This window comes from Colobus angolensis, unplaced genomic scaffold (assembly GCF_000951035.1).
Source record: "Colobus angolensis palliatus isolate OR3802 unplaced genomic scaffold, Cang.pa_1.0 Scaffold496, whole genome shotgun sequence".
Classification (NCBI taxonomy): Eukaryota; Metazoa; Chordata; class Mammalia; order Primates; family Cercopithecidae; genus Colobus; species Colobus angolensis.
Window position 1 is genome coordinate 663,002 of NW_012118443.1, and position 19,403 is coordinate 682,404.

The 19,403-nt window shown below is 37.0% G+C and overlaps 1 protein-coding gene across 1 annotated transcript in view; it reads right to left on the reverse strand.

Moving 5' to 3' along the window:
- Nucleotides 1-19,403, reverse strand: part of CPNE8 (copine VIII) — a 261,472-nt gene that overhangs the window by 230,044 nt on the left and 12,025 nt on the right. Inside the window, exons 2-3 of the mRNA XM_011959466.1 lie at nucleotides 1,902-1,942; nucleotides 442-488 (exon numbers count right to left, since the gene is read on the reverse strand). Of these exons, the coding sequence (XP_011814856.1) occupies nucleotides 442-488; nucleotides 1,902-1,942 (88 nt within the window). The remainder of the gene's footprint in view (nucleotides 1-441; nucleotides 489-1,901; nucleotides 1,943-19,403) is intronic.

A 19,403-nucleotide genomic window follows, 5' to 3' on the forward strand; every position in this document is an offset into this window, starting at 1 on the left:
CTCCTGACCTCAGGTGACCTGCCCACCTCAGCCTCCCAAAGGGCTGGGATTACAGGCGTGAGCCACCGTGCCCGGCCAATTAAAATCTTTTAAGGTGACATTTTATAAATATCAGCAGTTGATCTCTAAAAATAAGACCTAACCCATAAACTTAAATTTTGTAAGAAATCATGTCAAGTTGATGGCAACACATTAAATTTATGTTTGGATAAAGGAAGTAGAAGTTTCAGGCCTACAACATTCCACAAGAAGGTCATAAGTCAGCTAAACAATCACTGTTTATTAAAAACAAAACACAAAGGTAACTTCCCTAAGATAAAAACAATTCAATCTTTGGGTTGAAAAGGACTTACAATGAAAAACAGGAAGTATCATCTTGATCAAGTTATAACTTACTATATCTTCAAGTCCAGTGATTTTTTTTTAAAGTTTTAAACTTACCTCTCTCCATTCTTTATTTCCAACTCCTTGTACATATAAGACACAAACTACAAAAGATGAAAAAATACACACATATAAATGTCTTTTATGAAAATCATATGTGAATGTATACAATTTATCTTTCAGCTATTCAAAAGCTACATCAAAAATAAATGCCTAATTCCTAGTCTTACCCTTGCAAAAAAAAAAAAGGATAGTAAATCATCAAGTGACTAAAAATTAATTTAACTAAACAGAAAACAAACTATTATGCCAGATCTTTATAACTTAGTATGTACTGAGCTTGGCACATAAAATAATACTTGCTAAAGTCTTCATAGATAAATTTTAAAACCATAATTTAAACAATTTGAAATATTTCATTATGTTGTGAAACACAAATCAAGTTATTCCTAAGATATTTACGGTGTTCAAAGGTATAATAGGAAGGAAAACTTGGGGGCAAGTCACGCTTTACATTTAATATTTTAACTTCCTCCCTCAATATTTGTAAATAGGTAAGAAATCCTGTCAACCAAGAAAGGAATTCCCAAAAGGGAGAATAAGGGCTTTGAGTAAAGTTTAAGGGATACACAGTGTCCCGACCACTTGTCAAATGAGCCCTAGGGATTTTTAATACCCCAATTGCAATGCCTTTTTCCCAATGACTACCTCAAGAATTCTGGTAACTGACAAAAACCTTTCCTCTGTAATTCAACCATATTTGTTCACACATTTGTAGAGATAGAGAACTGTTGTATATTCATTTCTAAATATTATAAGATTTGGAAACACATTGATTTATACAGTTCATTCTGGTGTTTTTTAATTCAAACTACCCTTCTCACTTTCCAAGTTATCTCTAATTTTCAGTACCTCTAATTAGTAATCAAACACTTTGGTTCATATCAGATGTTACATATTTCACTTGGTTGTAAGTTTTATATATCACTTTTATTTTATTTTTCTTTTCTTTTTTTTTCCCAAGAGATGGTGGGGGCGGGGGCGGGTCTCACTATGTAGCCTAGGCTGGTCTCGAGCTCCTGGGCTCAGGCAGTCCCCCTGCTTCAGCCTCCCAAAGGGCTGGGATTATAGGCATGAACCACCTTGCCCAACCACCACTTAAAAAAAAAGAAAGAAAAGTATTACTCCATGACTAAAAATAACTTTAAATTATGGTCCATTTGGTTTTCTTTCAAATATAATAATTTCTACCAAATGGCCATAGCATGAGGTTTTAATTTCAAAGTGAACTATCCCACATTGGAGTCATTAGTATTCTCATTTTATTCTCAAAGTGCTCAGTAAGTCCCTCTTTACCCATAGTACCACCCGGGGTTGGCTGATGAGTGTGTAGAGCTTGGGACCACTCCCCTGCTGCTTTCTACGCTTTAAAACAAACCTTTAAACAAGAACTATGAGTTTCATACAACTTTTGCAAAATCAAATGATTTTTCAAAAGGCAAGCAATAAATACTTACTTGGATCAGATTTAGAAAACGTGTCTCTGTCAAGAAGATTTCTGTTGAATAAAACAGAAAATGTTAGCTGGATATAAAAGGAAAATATTTATATTTATATAGACACATTAAAATGTATATGTACATAATTGTGTGTATATATAAACAAACACATACACATATATATGACTAAGTAAACATGTCCTAAGGGTCTGCTTGTATTTATTCAGACTGAACATTACTGGATTCCGAAAATAAAAGAAAGTTTTTATTTTCTCAGACTTGCATTCCAGTTAACCAATAACATGACTCCTTACATCCTAAGATTAAAATCTCTTTAAGAGAACTAATTGTTTTAGGTTTCCATTTAATCCTTCATTAAGAATATAAAGGAGTTCGGCCAAGCGCAGTGGCTCACGTCTGTAATCCCAGCACTTTGGGAGGCCGAGATGGGTGGATCACGAGGTCAGGAGATCGAGACCATCCTGGCTAACACGGTGAAACCCCGTCTCTACTAAAAAAATACAAAAAGCTAGCCAGGCGAGGTGGCGGGCGCCTGTAGTCCCAGCTACTCGGGAGGCTGAGGCAGGAGAATGGCATGGACCCGGGAGGCGGAGCTTGCAGTGAGCCAAGATCGCACCACTGCACTCCAGCCTGGGCGGCAGAGCGAGACTCCGTCTCAAAAAAAAAAAAAGAATATAAAGGTGTTCAACAAATGCTTCCTGAATTGAATTGTGAGTTGCTTGTTAATGCAAAATTGTTTGCAGTTCAGAGCACATGATCACATTAATCCACAAAATTAGAATGCAATTGTGAAGCAGCATCTATTGACATTTGTGTTACATCAACTCTGATGAGTTTTATGTTGCTATTACAGCTTGGGAATTTAAGAGGAACATACAGACCTTGCCTGAAGACTCTTCAGTAAACATTAAAAACATACACAAGGCCATTATTAGCAATTTTTTTCCAGATATTTCTAAAACAGAATAACAATGGAAAATCAAAAATTAGGAAAGCCTGGATTCCTCTGATACCAGTGTACTGCCACCCTTAGTGGTAGTAATGCAGTCCTATACTTTATGCTGATAACAATAACCCTGAGTACTCATTAAAAAGTTAAATCCAGTATGCTCTGATCCACAAGGTAGAAAATTACTAGAAAAATTTCCATCTAAAATTAGTTTTTGTAAAATTATGATTTAAAGCTATATGCTTTTCTGAAAAACTTGATGACTGAAGGGTTCTAAAAGTTCAAATTTGCGTATAATAATCATCTTCCATTAATTGGTAATAATTTGGAATAGCTAAATCACATTCCTATTTGTAATACTTATAATAAAAATCAGGTGTTCAAGCTGTCTTATTTTCCACCAGGACTACTATTCAAGTGCATTTATTTGTACTGCCCTTGGTATTTGAAAAGTCCCTTTTTCATATGAATCTGGCATCCTTTCTTATTTCAGGTTCTCGAAAGTGATTGCCTCCATTGAATCACTATGCACTGAAAAAATAAAAACATATTCAACAAAACAATGCAGCACAGACAATGAAATGAGATCATGTCTTCAAATACTCCTAGAAAGGAGAAACATCAGACATATTCACGTTTGGAATTAAATCAGACTCGAAGACCACTCGTCAGTAATCATATTAAATTAATCCTTTCTGTCCCCTGAGCAGACACCATGACTCCAGCAATGGTTAGCAAACAGTAAATTAAAACATTTCCATTTGAGAAATTACTGTGATATTATATTTATTATACAAAGGTAGTTCTTAAGTGGGAATTCTCCCAATCCTTCCTGTGACTCAAGCTTTTGCTCATTAGGTATCCTAGGAAAATGTTATGCTGTTTCTTTTGGAATTCACAAAAAAACAGAGACGACACTGCAAAACATTGTGATGTGGCTGTGACTCAAAAACTATGCTATATACGTATTTAACAGAAAATAATGTAGTTTCAATGCCTTACTTATGTAAAAAAAAAAACTACATGTTTTAACCACAAATATAAAATAAAGGATTTCTATCAACAATAGAACAGATTACTATTCTCTTTTGAGATGAAGTTTCGCTCTTGTTACCCAGGCTGGAGTGCAGTGGTGCGATCTCTGTTCATTGCAACCTCTGCCTCCCGGTTCAAGTGATTCTCCTGCCTCAGCCTCCCGAGTAGCTGGGATTACAGGCATGCACCACCACACCCACCTAATTTTGTATTTTTAGTAGAGACAGGGTTTCTCCATGTTGGTCAGGCTGGTGTTGAACTACCAACCCCAGGTGACCCGCCCACCTCTGCCTCCCCCAGTGCTGGGATTACAGGCGTGAGCCACCGTGCCCTGCTGAGATTAGTATTCTTAAATCACAAACTTTGTCACTTTGTTTCACTCAGCCATTGTGATCCATAACACATAATGGTAACATCAAAAATAAAACAAGCCAACAAAAAACGCTTTGTGTAATGAGAAGCAAAAATCTATAAATCTTCATAACATAATCTGAAAGTTGCAATTTAACTTTCCAATTTTATTTGGTAATAATTTTACGTGTACTTTGGTCATATGAATATAATAGACTATCTCTGACAGATTGAATTCCCAAAAGACTACTTTACTCAAGCATATATGATTGCAAAGCTGGAAAAGGCAAATATTCTTAGTAATATATACACTGCAAAAAACCAGTGATTGTTAAAATCCATCATTCAGTTTGGATTTATTTTAGGAATAAGAATTTTATCTTCCCAAGATCCTATTAGAAACAAATCCTATTCACATTAAGTAAAACAAGATAGGTATTATTGTGAAGGCCATTTCATAAATTCAGAAACGAAGCTGGGGCTCAGACAAAGTGAGCAAATGAGTCAGTATACACAGCCCAGTACAGAATAATCTAACGGTAGCAACCATTCAGAATCTGATGCTTCTGTTCTTTACAAAATACCTCAGTTTCTGGAGAAGTCCAGAAGACTTCTTATTTTCTATGAATACTGGAAATGTCAAAGGTCTCCAATTTTACCTACCACAAGAATATAAAGGAAAATAAATTCTTGTTCATAGACTAATATAAAGAGAGATGCTGCTTATAGAATGAGGAAAGAAAACCAGAATGAGAGGCCAAACCCACCATACTTTCCATAGAAAAAAATATTTGTTTTATATATATTGCACTTTTAAAAATGAACATACACACAATCCTCCATGACCAGATTTTATATGAAAAGGCTACTCTTCCCTCCATGGACTTTTCATCTGCTTGAGCTAGGATGCCTGTAACTTTGTTCCTACCATTTTATAACATGATGCTGAACATCAACACTAGGTTAAAAATCCTGAACGTGTCTTTCTATTCTGCAAATCTAGATGTAGCTAATACAAAAGAACAAACTCTTCAAAAGAAATTTTGGAAAAATACAGTGTACGAGTTAGAAAAATTATTTGATGAAACACCTAATCAAAATTATAACCTATAAATTGCCTGAGTCATTCTAGTATCCACTCATCCTCAAATTTCATTAAAATTCCTAGCCTATGAGCTTAAAGGGGGATAACTGAAATAGCATAACTAAAGCTGAGGCCCAACCAATTTAACTCTAACCTGTAGGAAGAAATACTGTCAGAGGTGTTCAAACCACAGCAACTCCATCTTGAATAGGGGCTGGGTAAAATAAGGATGAGACCTACTAGGCTGCATTCCCAGGAGGTTAAGGCATCCTTAGTTACAGTATAAGGAGACTGACACAAGATGCAGGTCATAAAGACCCTTCTGATAAAACAGGTTGCAGTAAAGAAGCTGGCCCAAACCCACCAAAACCAACATGGCAATGAGAGTGACCTCTGCTCTTCCTCACTGCTACACTCCCACCAGGGCCATAACAGTTTACAAATGCCATGGCAACATCAGGAAGTACCCTATATGTTCTAAAAAGGGGAGGCATGAATAATCCACCCTTGTGGATATAATCAAGAAATAACCATAAAAATGGGCAACCAGCAGCCCTCGACACTCCTCTGCCTATGGAGTAGCCATTCTTTTGTTCCTTTACTTTCTTAACAAACTTGGTTTCACTTTATTGACTCACCTCGAATTCTTTCTTGGGCAAAATCCAAGAACCCTTTCTTGGGATCTGGATTGGGACACCTTTCTAGTACATCACTGGGTTAACTGGAGAGGTATATTTTGCATGAAATGTAAAATTAAAAAGTAGATAAGCAAGAATTTAGCAACACCTTTCCAAAACCATCCAAGAGAAAGAATTCCCTGACTCCTCAGCCTTCCTAGTCAATTCTCATGCATATTCATCCTTGAGAACAGGCTACCTTCCCCTAAAGACAATAGTCAGTTAGCTCATCTGATAACCTAGCCCGCTCTGATTTTATGCTCAACAAGCCATCTTCCAAATTTAAGACAGTTTCCCATATAGCAGTTACTGAGTAGCCAACATGAATATCACAGTTGTCTTTACTGTTGTGGTTTTTATTGTCAATTGGCATTCTGAGACTCATACTGAGCAGCCAGCTAGCCTCTTAAAATTGTATCTCACGCTTACTTTCTCAAACTGGGAAGTAGCAATTCTCTTTCAACTTCAAAGCAAATCTGCAAGTATTTTTCAAGCAAATAATCTATGGTCAAGACCTAACTAAGCACTATCAAAAATAATACGATCTGTATTAAAGGGTTATTTCAAGAAGCCTGAATTTTACTTACATAAATAACTAAACAACAATATAGGATGGTATATAAAATCGCAGTTTATTATAGGGAGAAAACACTATTTATAGGTGTCAAATTAAACAGTGTCAAATTGATTCAGCTATGACAACAACAACAAAAGCCAGATACAGTAATTAGCTCTTATTCCAACTATTTTTCAAATAATTGATAATCACATATATAATGTAAGCGATCTAAATAAATATATATCCTGAAATAAGTACCTTATTGAGACACCCAGGTGGGAGGGGGTCCCTGGCAAAATTGCAACCAGCCGGTGCACTGGGAATGCACATTGCGGTGGAGTCATAGTTTGCCCCTTTGCATCAGGGAGGAGCCTGGCCACTCCTCTTCCTGTGTGGAACCTGAGATTCAAATTGCCAGACAGGAAGCACCCCAGCAGGGACTCTGGCTTTACAGAGAGTCTCTGTTTCCCCCATTTTATTCCCTTTTTGCCAAATACGTCCCCCATTTTTCTCCCTCCTCCAATTGTCTGTGAGCCTAAATTTTCATGACTGTGGGACAAGGACCCTGTCTTTAGCCAAACTAAGGAAAAAATCCTGCAATATTATTTTTAAAAAGCTAAGTATTTTTTCTATTATATTTATATGTATTAAGGATTTAATAGTAGAAAATAAAAACTTTGAATTCTTCATATGTAAAATGAGCATAACATGATGTATTTAAAGTAAAAAATGACTCGTGAGTTAATCCTAAAGTTGCAGGCATGCTACTCACTCTTTCCTGCTCAGCAGATAAAATCACCTAATAAATATTCATATTAAAAAATCCTTTAAAGGGGGAATATCATTATCCTTCCACAGATGAAATTTGAAAAAGAAAACCTACTTGATATATATATGAATTTTAAAGTTAACAGTTTCAGAGTAAAGGCAATTTTGCTATTTGTGACTTTTTTAAAGTTCTAATTTAATTAAAAAAAAAATACAAGATACTTGTTTTAGGGGTGAAGTCCTCAACTTGGAAACATAAAATTAATTCCAGACAGCACTGTGACCAACAGACGTGAAACAACACATTAAAAAATCTACTGCTGTACCTTCAGTGCAATTTTTCTATTTAATTTTCAACAGGAATGGAAATATAGTTTGTAAATAGAGCCCCCCAAAAAAATATTTAATTTTCTATAGGGACAAAAATACAGTTCATAAGTAGAGCCAAACAATGCTTTATCATTTTGCAAACACTGTCCAGAATAAATTTTCCACATGTGGACAGAGACCAATATCTCTGAATCATAGCGTCCCCTGCAAATTGCCCTGTGTCAATAAGCAGAATGATTCTGGTTTTAATTAAAATTTTGTAAATTATTAAGGGCCTTTTATTTATCTATTTTTCAGTGTAGTCTCTAGATCACTGATAGCCTGCAAAGTCTTAACCAAATATTGCTTAGGCAGCTACAGAAACTAGCACAAGCTTGCACATAAGTGGGGCCTGTTGAATGAAAGAAGAGTTTTAGTCCCCAATCTAAAGCATCATCTTTTTTCACTTTAGGTAAGGTTAGGTGTTTTATTACAGAAAGCAGAGTAGAAGGGGAATCTAGCATTTGGGGCCTTTGCCCTAATAGGTAATCCACTAACTGAAAATCCCTGAGAGTGACAGCATCACTGGAATTACAAGCAAGCCCCATGTCACTGAACCATGCCCACGGCCTTTATTTAGAGCATTATGTTATCTTATGGACCGGAATTAGAAAGTTATTTGTATGCATATGCATTTTTTAATGTACACATACACAAAATGGTTTTCAGAAATTTTGTTTTATGAAGACAAGGAAATCAAAACTTTTTTTTGAGCAACTGAAAGCAAGTTTACTCAATTTTTGGAAGTGATTTGAATGTAATGTTTAATTCTGATCCATTCATTCATTCTTTTATTCACTGAATAAACAATACGCTGAGAAATTTAACATATACATTTCAGGAAAAAATATATTTCCCCAAACTACAATTTCTATAACAAGAGGAGCCAAACTGTGTACAGGCAAAAAGGAAAGGTTTAAAAACGAAAAAAAAAAAAAGTCCGGGCAGGGTGGCTTACACCTGTAATCCCAGCACTTTGGGAGGCCGAGATGGGTGGATCACGAGGTCAGGAGATTGAGACTATCCTGGCTAACACCGTGAAACCCCATCTCTACTGAAAATACAAAAAGTTAGCTGGGCGAGGTGCCAGGCGCCTGTAGTACCAGGGACTCGGGAGGCTGAGGCAGGAGAATGGCGTGAACCCGGGCGGCGTAGGTTGCAGGGAGCCGAGCTTGCGCCACTGCACTCCAGCCTGGGCGACAGAGCGAGACTCCCTCTCAAAAAAAAAAAAAAGAAAAGAAAAAGAAAGAAATATTTTAAAACCGAAACTTATTAAAAAGCCAAAGTCAGCTAGAATCTAAGATACCAAGTAATTCTGACAGATAGGGTCACTGGAAAGTACTTAACAAGATTATCTGGCTTTCAAGAAAGTAAGAATAGAATTTCAGATTTGAAGCTGCACAAATAGACTAAAAATTTCAGTTCAACAGCTTCCTCTGGTAGCCTGAATATACAGCAAGAACTTTATCATAAATGACAGATATTACCCAAAAGACACTAGGGATAAAAGAAACTTTAAGTTATTTTTCAGTGTCTGCTGAAACTTGTTCAAAGTACTTATTACTACTGTTAAGCTGAAAAGACCAGTTATAAAATTACAGTTTCAACCTTTGCATGGGTGAATTTGGGTTAGACACTAACAGAAATTTGAGGGAAGGAGAATTAACAGTATAATTATATTCCTTCTGAGGCATTCAACTGTGATTGATATCCTTGGAAATTACTTAAAAAGAAACCTATGCTTCGTCAGAACTTGACACGTCAGAGCTCTGGTTAGCCTGAGATAAATACAAGAACCTACGGGTTTGAAGTAATGAAGGGTTAACTCAGGGTAATGCAAACTTTCAGAAAAAGATACAGAATGCAACTCCTGATTTCAACTGGAAAAGGGAAACATGTTTATGCTTTAACAACTCTTTTAAAAAAGGAGGCTGAGAGCAGGATATGGGTCTTCTTAAAAATCTAAATCTCAGGTACAAAACTAAATTCATTATCTTTTCCCCAATCTTATGGCTTCTGTATTTTCTGTCCTAGTAAATGACAACTGTGAAAGAAAAATAATGGACACCCAAACATATCAAGTCCAAATCCCTGGAACCTGTAAATGTGACCTTACTTGGAAGAGGTCTCTGCAGATGTGATTAAACTATAAATCCTGAGATGAGTAAATTACCCTGGATTCTCTGGAAGGGCCATAAATTCAATCACATATACCATATATAAGAGGAAGGCAGAGGGAGATTTGACACTTACAGAAGAGACAAGACAGTGACAGCACAGAGAGAGTTGCAGATTTTGGCCTTGAAGACAAGAGTGATGCAGTCACAAGCCAAAGCATGCTAGCAGCAACCACCAGGAGCTGGAAAAGGCAAAGAATGGATTGTCCACTAGAGCATCTGGAGGGACATCAGCCCTACCAACACCTTGATTTCAGCCCAGCAATACTGATTAAGGATTTCTGGCCTCCAGACCTGTGAGAAGATAAATTTCTGTTCTTTTAAGCCAACAAAGTTGTGGCAATTTATTACAACAGCCACAGGAAACTAATACAGCCAGCAACACTGTCCAACCTCTTCTCCTCCAAGCAAGACGCCTCAGTAACAGGTCATCTTGTCCCCCATATCCCAGTTCATTCACCAAGATGCCTCCAGGAGAAAACTCTCTATTGTAAATACTTGAGCAAATGCCTCACTTGCAAAAAACCCATTCCCTCCAGAAATTCCAAACTCCGTAACATTGTACTGAACACCTGCCGCATTCTGACCCCCGGCTATGTCTCCAGCTGCACCTCTATCCGTATTATTTCTTACAGTCTTTGCTTCCAGACACCAGATTCTTTGCAGTCCCTCAAACGAATCCTGCCTCACACTTCTCTACATTTACATTTTACCCAGAGCATTCTCTTTCCCAAAATTTCCACACCAACCCCTTTCCTACTAGGAAATGAGAATTCCTCTTTCAGCCTCTCTCCATGGCTCTGTCCTAGCATGTAGCACTGATTATTTCCCCAGGTGCCCCATCATACTCCACACGAATCTATATCACAAACTGCACAGCTACTATTTATTTACTAAGTGCCAGGCGCTGAGCTGGGCATTTAAATAAATCATTTCACTTAACCCTCACCATAATCCTACCAAGTAGCAATTATTAGCAGGATCCATTTTCCAAATAAGTTAATCAAATGCAGAGAGGTTAAATAAAGTGGCCGAAGTCACAGAAAAGGCAAACACTTAGAGGCTGTTTTGCAAATCTTCTATTGATTTCTGAATTTGATTTTGATTTTTGATGTCTGTATTTGTTACACTATTCATCTATATCATTGAGAACAAAATGAAATGAGCTGCAAATAATGTTATTATTTAGCACCATTTCGTAGGCTCTACAGAGAAAGATATAAAGTAAAAATTAGGCAGTATTGGAAAGAGAAAAATTAAATTACCTTTACTTGCAGAGGACTTAATTTTGTACACAAAAAAAGCAAGAGAATTAATAAAAGCTTTTTAAATTAGTAAGATAATTCAGTAGAGTGATTGGGAGCTTGATGAACACATAATAGTCACTAATTTTCTTGGGTATCAACTGTTAATAATCATTCTATCCAACTAGGCTGTTTAGTAGTTATATGTTGCCTTCAATAGCTGAAGTATGTGAGCTATGCAGTCTCACTGTAACCTCACTCCAAAATAGCATGTTACCAAGAAAGCAAGTCTCAGGCCAAATTGTGCCAAAGTGACAAATATTCATTACCAAGAAGAACTCAAAACAGTCACACAAGGTACTCACTCCATCAGTTTCATCAACTTCCAGCTCTCTGTCCTTTCAGACACTCTAAATAGCACCTTCAGGCAGATGTGACAATATTCTGTTGACAATATCTAACTTTCTGATCAGATAAGCGTAGAGAATTCTCTAAACATTTATACCCACTACCTAAGGCGTCCCTAGGCCTACTGCACCACTCTAAAGGGCATAACCCCAAGTCACTAGGCACGTATCTCCTGTTCACATGTGCAATATGTCTAGCTATTCCACATACCTTTTTTATAACAGCTTTATTCAGATATAAATGACATACTATAAAATTTGCCCTTTTAAAGTGTACAGTGCAGTGGTCGATAGTATATTCAGAGTTGTGCAACTATTACCACTATCTAATTTCAGAACATTTTCCTCTCTCCTCCCACCAAAAACACCCTGAACCCATCAAAAATCACACCCTATTCGACTTCCCCCAGCCCCTGGTAACCACTCATCTTTCTGTCTCCATGTATTTGCCAATTCAGAGCGTTTCATGGAAATAGAATCATGATCATATACAATATGTGCTCTTTTTGTGACTAGCTTCTTTCAATTACATGATGTTTTGAAGATTCAGTCACGTTGTAGTATGTGTCAGTACTTCATTCTGTTTTATTGCCAAATCGTATTCTATTGTAGAGATATACCACTTTGGTTCATCAATTCTTAGATATTTGGGTTGCTTCTATTTTTGGCTATTATCAATAATACTGCAATGAAGACTTGAACAAGTTTTTATACAGACATATGGCTTCATTTCTCTGGGGTATATGCCTAACCGAATTGCTGGGTCCTAATGGTAACACTATTTCTAAAATCTGAAAAAAAACTGCCAAACTATTTACCAAACTGACTGCATTGCATTACATTCCTACTAGCAATATATAATGGTTCCAATTTCTCCACATCCTCTCCAGTGTTATTGTCAGTCTTTTTTTTTATTACTGTATAGTGGTATGAAGTAGTCCGTCCACATACCTGATTACCATATGTTTTATCAGTTTGTTTTTTTTTTAAGTCTAACATCCATAGTAATTACAGAACACTCTGGTGTTGATAAAGGGTAAAGATAGTATAACAGTTAGGAGTAGCCACTTCCAGAGCATGAGCTACTGATTAAACTTCCAATGCTAACTCACCACACCCAAAGTATATAGAACCGATTAAGATCCTTGAGATTTAACTCTACAGTGTAACACACACATCTACATGACACTCTCTGCTGAAATATTTTAAAGTAAATTACAGAACAGATATCATCAACCAGAATCAATGAAAAAAACATGAAGAAAATGTAACATACTATTTTAAAATTTTGGCATAAAGGATACTTTCTAAGCTTTATACAAAGCCTAGAGAAAAAATTAATTTATATGATAATGAATGTATTTTAAACTTATATACAGAAAATGATATAATAATTAAACTCAAAATACAATATTTGTTACATATATCATATATAAGAATGCTAAGGCTATAAATATACAAAGCATTCTCTAAATTAATGAGAAAAAAGTATAAGCACCCCAAAAGAAAAATGACTTCAAGAAGTGATTTGGCGTTTTACAAGAGGAAGAAATATACTTGGTCACTCACATTTTAAATAAAGTTCATCTTGAATAAATGAGTAATGACATGCAAATAAAATAAATAATAAGATAATACTCTACTATGAGACAGACAAATATTAGCTGCTTGAATAGAACTCATTTAGTTGTAAGTTACAGAAGAAAAGGGAAATTTATGGTGAAAATACAGATATTTATTTATTTATTTATTTATTTAAATACAGATATTTTATAGAGCTCAGACTCAGGCGTGTAGCTGACCCTGTGAGAAGAACAAAAACAAGGACAGAAACATCAAAACTCTTTTTCTGCGTGCATGTATTATCTGTTTCAATCTTTTTTTAAAAACTGCTTCCTCTAGTTCTCTGAACTACATGGTGGGAAACATAGATGCTGATATTGTTTGGCTCTATGTCCCCACCCGAATCTCATGTAGAATTGTAATCCTCAATGTTGGAGGAGGGGCTGGGTGGGAGGTGACTGGATCACGGAGGCAGTCCTCCCCCTTCTGTTCTTGTGATAGTGAGTGAGTTCTCAGGAGATCTGGTTGTTTAAAAGTGTGTAGCACTTCCCCCTTCTCTCTCTCTCTCTCCTGCTCCACCATGTAAAGACATGCCTGCCTCCCCTTGTGCCTTCCACCATGATTGAAAGTTTGCGGAGGCCTCCCCAGCTATGCTACCTGTACATCATACAGAATGGTGAGCCAATTAAATCTCATTTCTTCATAAATTACCCAGTCTCAGGTAGTTCTTTACAGCAAATGCGAGAACAGACTAGTATAGATGCCTGGGGTTATTAGCTTCATATTTTATAATTCTGGCACCCAAGAAGAGACTGCCACCTTTTCCCCACTTCATTAACATCACCAGATCTCATGGACTTGTCATCACCTCGTAGGGTGCCACCTCTGAACAGTCATTACAACTGGGAACCACCAGCTCCATCATTTACTAGCTGTGTAAACTAAGGCTTCAGTTTTCTTATCTGTGAAAAGGAGATGATCATAGTATTCTACTCATAGAGTTGTTTGAGGAGTAAGTTAGTAAATATAAAGCACTTAGAGCAAACCCAGCATATAGTAAATATTAGAAAAACTACCTAGAGGCAAAGGCAAAGAGAATAATGTAGAGTGGATATGCAATGCCCTAATTAAGTGACAAAGCCCTAAATTGTGATTAAGGAAAAAGGTCAAATTCATTCAAAAACATTCATTCATGCTTTCTTTCAACACAGATGTACTGGGCATGTATTATGTGCCAGGCATTACTACAGTAGTGTATGGGAATAGTTAAGCCCTGATCTCAAGTCCAATTTGTAGAAGAAAGAAGAGATGTAATGTGAGCCTAAGGCTGCTCCTCCAAGTTCCTTTTGCCTTCTATGAAATTAAAAGGGGCCGAAGAGCCTCCTGGTAAAATGAAAAATGAATCCTCTTGATATCTTTTTAAGTTTATACTGTCGGCCCAGCTGGGGTCTGGTGGAAGGAATATACAATAGGAAACTCTGAGAGGAATTTCTTTACAAAAGAAGGTAAGAGTCAGATGGGAGACCCACATTCAGAGACAAAGACAGGCCCACACAGTCTGGAGCCTGGAACTGTGGGGTGTGTGCCCACAGAGCAAAAAAGTTGTGAATATATGGATTTAAAGACATGATGACACCCAGGGAGTCTTTAGAAAGGAGGACTCCTGACTGAGACTGAACCTAGAAGGACCACATAGAACCACAAAGATCTGGTAAATCAACAGAGACAAGCACCAGGAGGCAGTGAGCGAAGTTATAGACAGGGTTACAGGGACAGCAGACAGCAAGGCCTCATGCCAGGCCCTGTAGCAATAGGGCATTACCGCAACTTCCCAATGGCACTGTCAACAGCGACGTTTTAACAACAGTAGTGAAGGCTCCATGGAGGCAGACAGATAGGAAGAGGGGGTGTATTGAGAACACAGCTGAGATCATTCCCTTGGAGAGATGCTCTCCAGGCAGGCGGTACTAGACCTGCAAAGCAGCAGCTAGTTTCAGGTTTTAATATCTGGAGCCAAAATCCAAAGGAAAAATCTCAACTTCCATCTTACCTAAGTCATTGTAAAATAAATACGAATGGAAATATGCCTTATATACCTCTAAATAAATGCACAAAGAGATATCTGCTTGGCCTGACCTATTGCTGGGTAAGAAAGTTGGGGTGATTTGTACTTTCTCCTTTGCTCTTTTCAACATAGTTTGGTTTGTTTTTTTTGTATATTTTTACAATTTTATCTTCATGAAGTGATCCGCATTTCAGCTCGCTTCCTAACAGCTAAGTGGACAATGAACTTCCAAATATTTTACACAATTAGCTAGATTAATAGACTATTAATCACTGAATGAAAAAGGCATTGGCAATTGCTTAGCCATGTCTCCTTCATCCTGCCTTTTTACAATTGATTTTTTTCCAACTCAATTAATACTATACTCTTTCTGGCCTTCAAGCCTTCCAGCCATGGTTCCTGTTCATATATGATACGCCTTTCTTCCACTAGCTTTCCTTTCTTCAACTATATATTGAATAAATAATTATCAAGCACTTTCTATATGCAATACACTGGACTAGAAGCTAAGTGGGATGTAAAGCTGAATAAGACATGATTCTTATCTTATGAGAGTTTATAGTTTAATAGCTATCTGACACGCATTCAAATGTTTATTCAACAAGCATTAGGTTATTAAGTGCCAGATAAAGGATTTGGTGTTGGAGACCATGATATGAACACAGTGGGCTCCAGGCCCTAGATTATTTACATTGCATTAAGGGGACAGATTTGTAAACAAATACATGCAGTGAAATGTGGAATATGCATAATAAATAAATTCACTACAGATTAGAGAAAGGGAAGGGTGGACAATTAAATCTGAAGGATCAGGAAAAGTCTTCATAGTATGAGTAATGCTTGAACTATCGGCAGGGTCCATCAGGTGAGATAATAACGTGAGGCCGAACTGTTCCTAGCAGAGAGAACCAAAGTGTGAACATCATGGTTTTCTCAGGAAATGCAGGTGTCTGAAGTGACTTAGAGTTTAGGAAAGAGTTTAGAGGCAAAAGGGGAGAAGGGGAGGGTGGTGGGACATGGAGAGACAGAGATGAGGCTGAAAATTTAAGTCAGGGTTTGCAAGATCCTGATGACTCATCAGGCATCTAGAGGGTCTTAAACAAGGGAATAATAGTGTGGTGTCATTTGCCCTTTTTGAGCACAACTCTACCAGCTCAAAGTAGAGGATTCCTGGCGAGAAGGAGGAGGTTGGCCAGAGATTGCGAGGCTGGAAGAATCAAGGAACTAGTGCATAGTCTTTGCATGGGTCAGACTGGCCTGGACCTAGTTAGCAGAATGGTCAGCCATGTGAAAGAGACGATATGGAAGTAGAAGGAATGGGAGGGTGAGGCCTGAAGCTCAACTGACAGAAGTTTTACTGGGGTATTGGGGGCTAGAGAAAATGATGGGGAGAACTTAGTCCCTTGTAGGAAAGCAACCTAAAATTTTCAGGAGCGCCCAGAAGTAGTTGGCAAAACCTCTGAAGCAATTTTGATGGTGCTTCTTGTTGACAATAGCTGGTTTAGACCATGCTGTCAAAATGAAAATGACACAACCCCACAATAGTTGCATTTTTTAAATCACAGCATTTTATATGTGTGCTGGAAATTATTCATCAGTCATCATCATCATCACCTTGTATTACCATTTATTGACCTCATTGAAACAAAGTGGCTTTATAATTTTTTTTTTTTCTAATTTTATAGTTATAGCCACTAATGAGGTATGTTTCTCTGGAAATACTTGATGTAATCAGGGATGATAACATTTTAGGCTAAATATAATCAACTGAGCACTTAGATACTACAGCTGTTGCAAGCACTTAGGAAATTACTTAGGCCATCCAAAGAAACTTTATACCCAGACAAGTATAGGAAAGACATGATTTATAGATAGTGAGTTGACTTAAGTAAACTTGCTCATTTTTAACTTGAACATGTGTAAACAAGTTCTGTCTTTTCCTTTTTTTATAGAAAGCATTGTTTTCCATCTTCTTATCCTTGACACTTTTCTTTAGTTGGATTTTGGCTTTTCTAAACTTTTGTTTTGCATTGTGTGGCACAAAATTTAAATTAGTGATAAAAAATACAGAATCTGGAAGAAGTACATCAGCACATAAACAAATTTTTGCTTCCTTCTTACCCTAGATTATACCCAAGTGAAACCATCATGTGCTGCTGCACTTTATTAGTTCACCAAGTACTTTAAGAAATATTATTCCCCAAGACAAAAATTTTCCTTGAGTAAAAGATATGTTCACTTATTTTTCTACTTAGGTATTTTACATAGGATATCACACATGCAAATTATATTCTTTTTTGCATTGTATTCATGCCAAGATTAAGCAAATTATCTGTTAACATTTATATTTATATATATATACACACATATAATATATATTATATATATATAATATAATCCATCTGACATCTTTAGTAAAAACTCTCTATTTGACAAAGAGACATAAATGATTTTTTTAAAGTAACATATTAGAAAAGTAAATTACTGAAAAGGCACAGATATCTATTCATATCAAACACTCTTCATTTCCATGAATACAGTTTGTTATAGATTTCCGTTGAGAGAAAACACTAGAACAGCAACAGCAGAACTTGACAACTCTTGGGGAGAATATTAAGGAAAATGAGGACGTTGAAACAGCAAATAGTTGGTATTAGAAATAATCTATCATAATAGTTCTTTAAAAAAAAAAAACCTTAGTCACTGGAATTAGAGCCTACATTTTTAAAGTCTCATGATCACACAAAGGTTTAAGAGCCTATGTCTAGAAAATCAAGTGTAATATGGCAACAAAGTTAAACTGTTTGGAGGAAATTAAAATTTTCTAAATATATATTAATACTGTCAGAGGTGTCTGAACCAGAGCAACTCCATCTTGAATAGGGGCTGGGTAAAATAAGGCTGAGACCTCCTGGGCTGCATTGCCAAGAGGTTAAGGCATTTAGTCACAGAATAAGATAGAAGGTCAGCACAAGATACAGGTCATAAAGACGTTGCTGATAAAACAAGCTGTCTCATTGTGGTTTTGATTTGCATTTCTCTGATGGCGAGTGATGATGAGCATTTTTTCATGTGTCTGTTGGCTGTATGAATGTCTTCTTTTGAGAAATGTCTGTTCATATCCTTTGCCCATTTTTTGATGGGGTTGTTTGTTTTTTTCTTGCAAATTTGTTTGAGTTCTTTGTAGGTTCTGGATATCAGCCCTTTGTCAGATGAGTAGATTGCAAAAATTTTCTCCCATTCTGTAGGTTGCCTGTTCACTCTGATGGTACTTTCTTTTGCTGTGCAGAAGCTCTTTAGTTTAATTAGATCCCATTTGTCAATTTTGGCTTTTGCTGCCGTTGCTTTTGGTGTTTTAGACATGAAGTCCTTGCCCATGCCTATGTCCTGAATGGTACTACCTAGGTTTTCTTCTAGGGTTTTTATGGTATTAGGTCCATCTCACACCAGTTAGAATGGCAATCATTAAAAAGTCAGGAAACAACAGGTGCTGGAGAGGATGTGGAAAAACAGGAACACTTTCACACTGTTGGTGGGATTGTAAACTAGTTCAACCATTGTGGAAAACAGTATGGCAATTCCTCAAGGATCTAGAACTAGATGTACCATATGACCCAGCCATCCCACACCCAAAGGATTATAAATCATGCTGCTATAAAGACACATGCACACGTATGTTTATTGCGGCACTATTCACAATAGCAAAGACTTGGAGTCAACCCAAATGTCCATCTGTGACAGACTGGATAAAGAAAATGTGGCACATATACACCATGGAATATTATGCAGCCATAAAAAAGGATGAGTTTGCATCCTTTGTAGGGACATGGATGCAGCTGGAAACCATCATTCTTAGCAAACTATCACAAGAACAGAAAACCAAACACCGCGTGTTCTCACTCATAGGTGGGAACTGAACAATGAGATCACTTGGACTCGGGAAGGGGAACATCACACATCGGGGCCTATCATGGGGACGGGGGAGGGGGGAGGGATTGCATTGGGAGTTATACCGAATATAAATGACGAATTGATGAGTGCTGACGAGTTGATGGGTGCAGCACACCAACATGGCACAAGTATACATATGTAACAAACCTGCACGTTATGCACATGTACCCTAGAACTTTAAGTATAATAAAAAAAAAAAAAAACACAACAGGCTGTCATAATGAAGCTAACCAAAGCCCACCAAAACCAACATGGCAATGAGAGTGGCTTCTGGTCATCCTCACTGCTACACTCCCACCA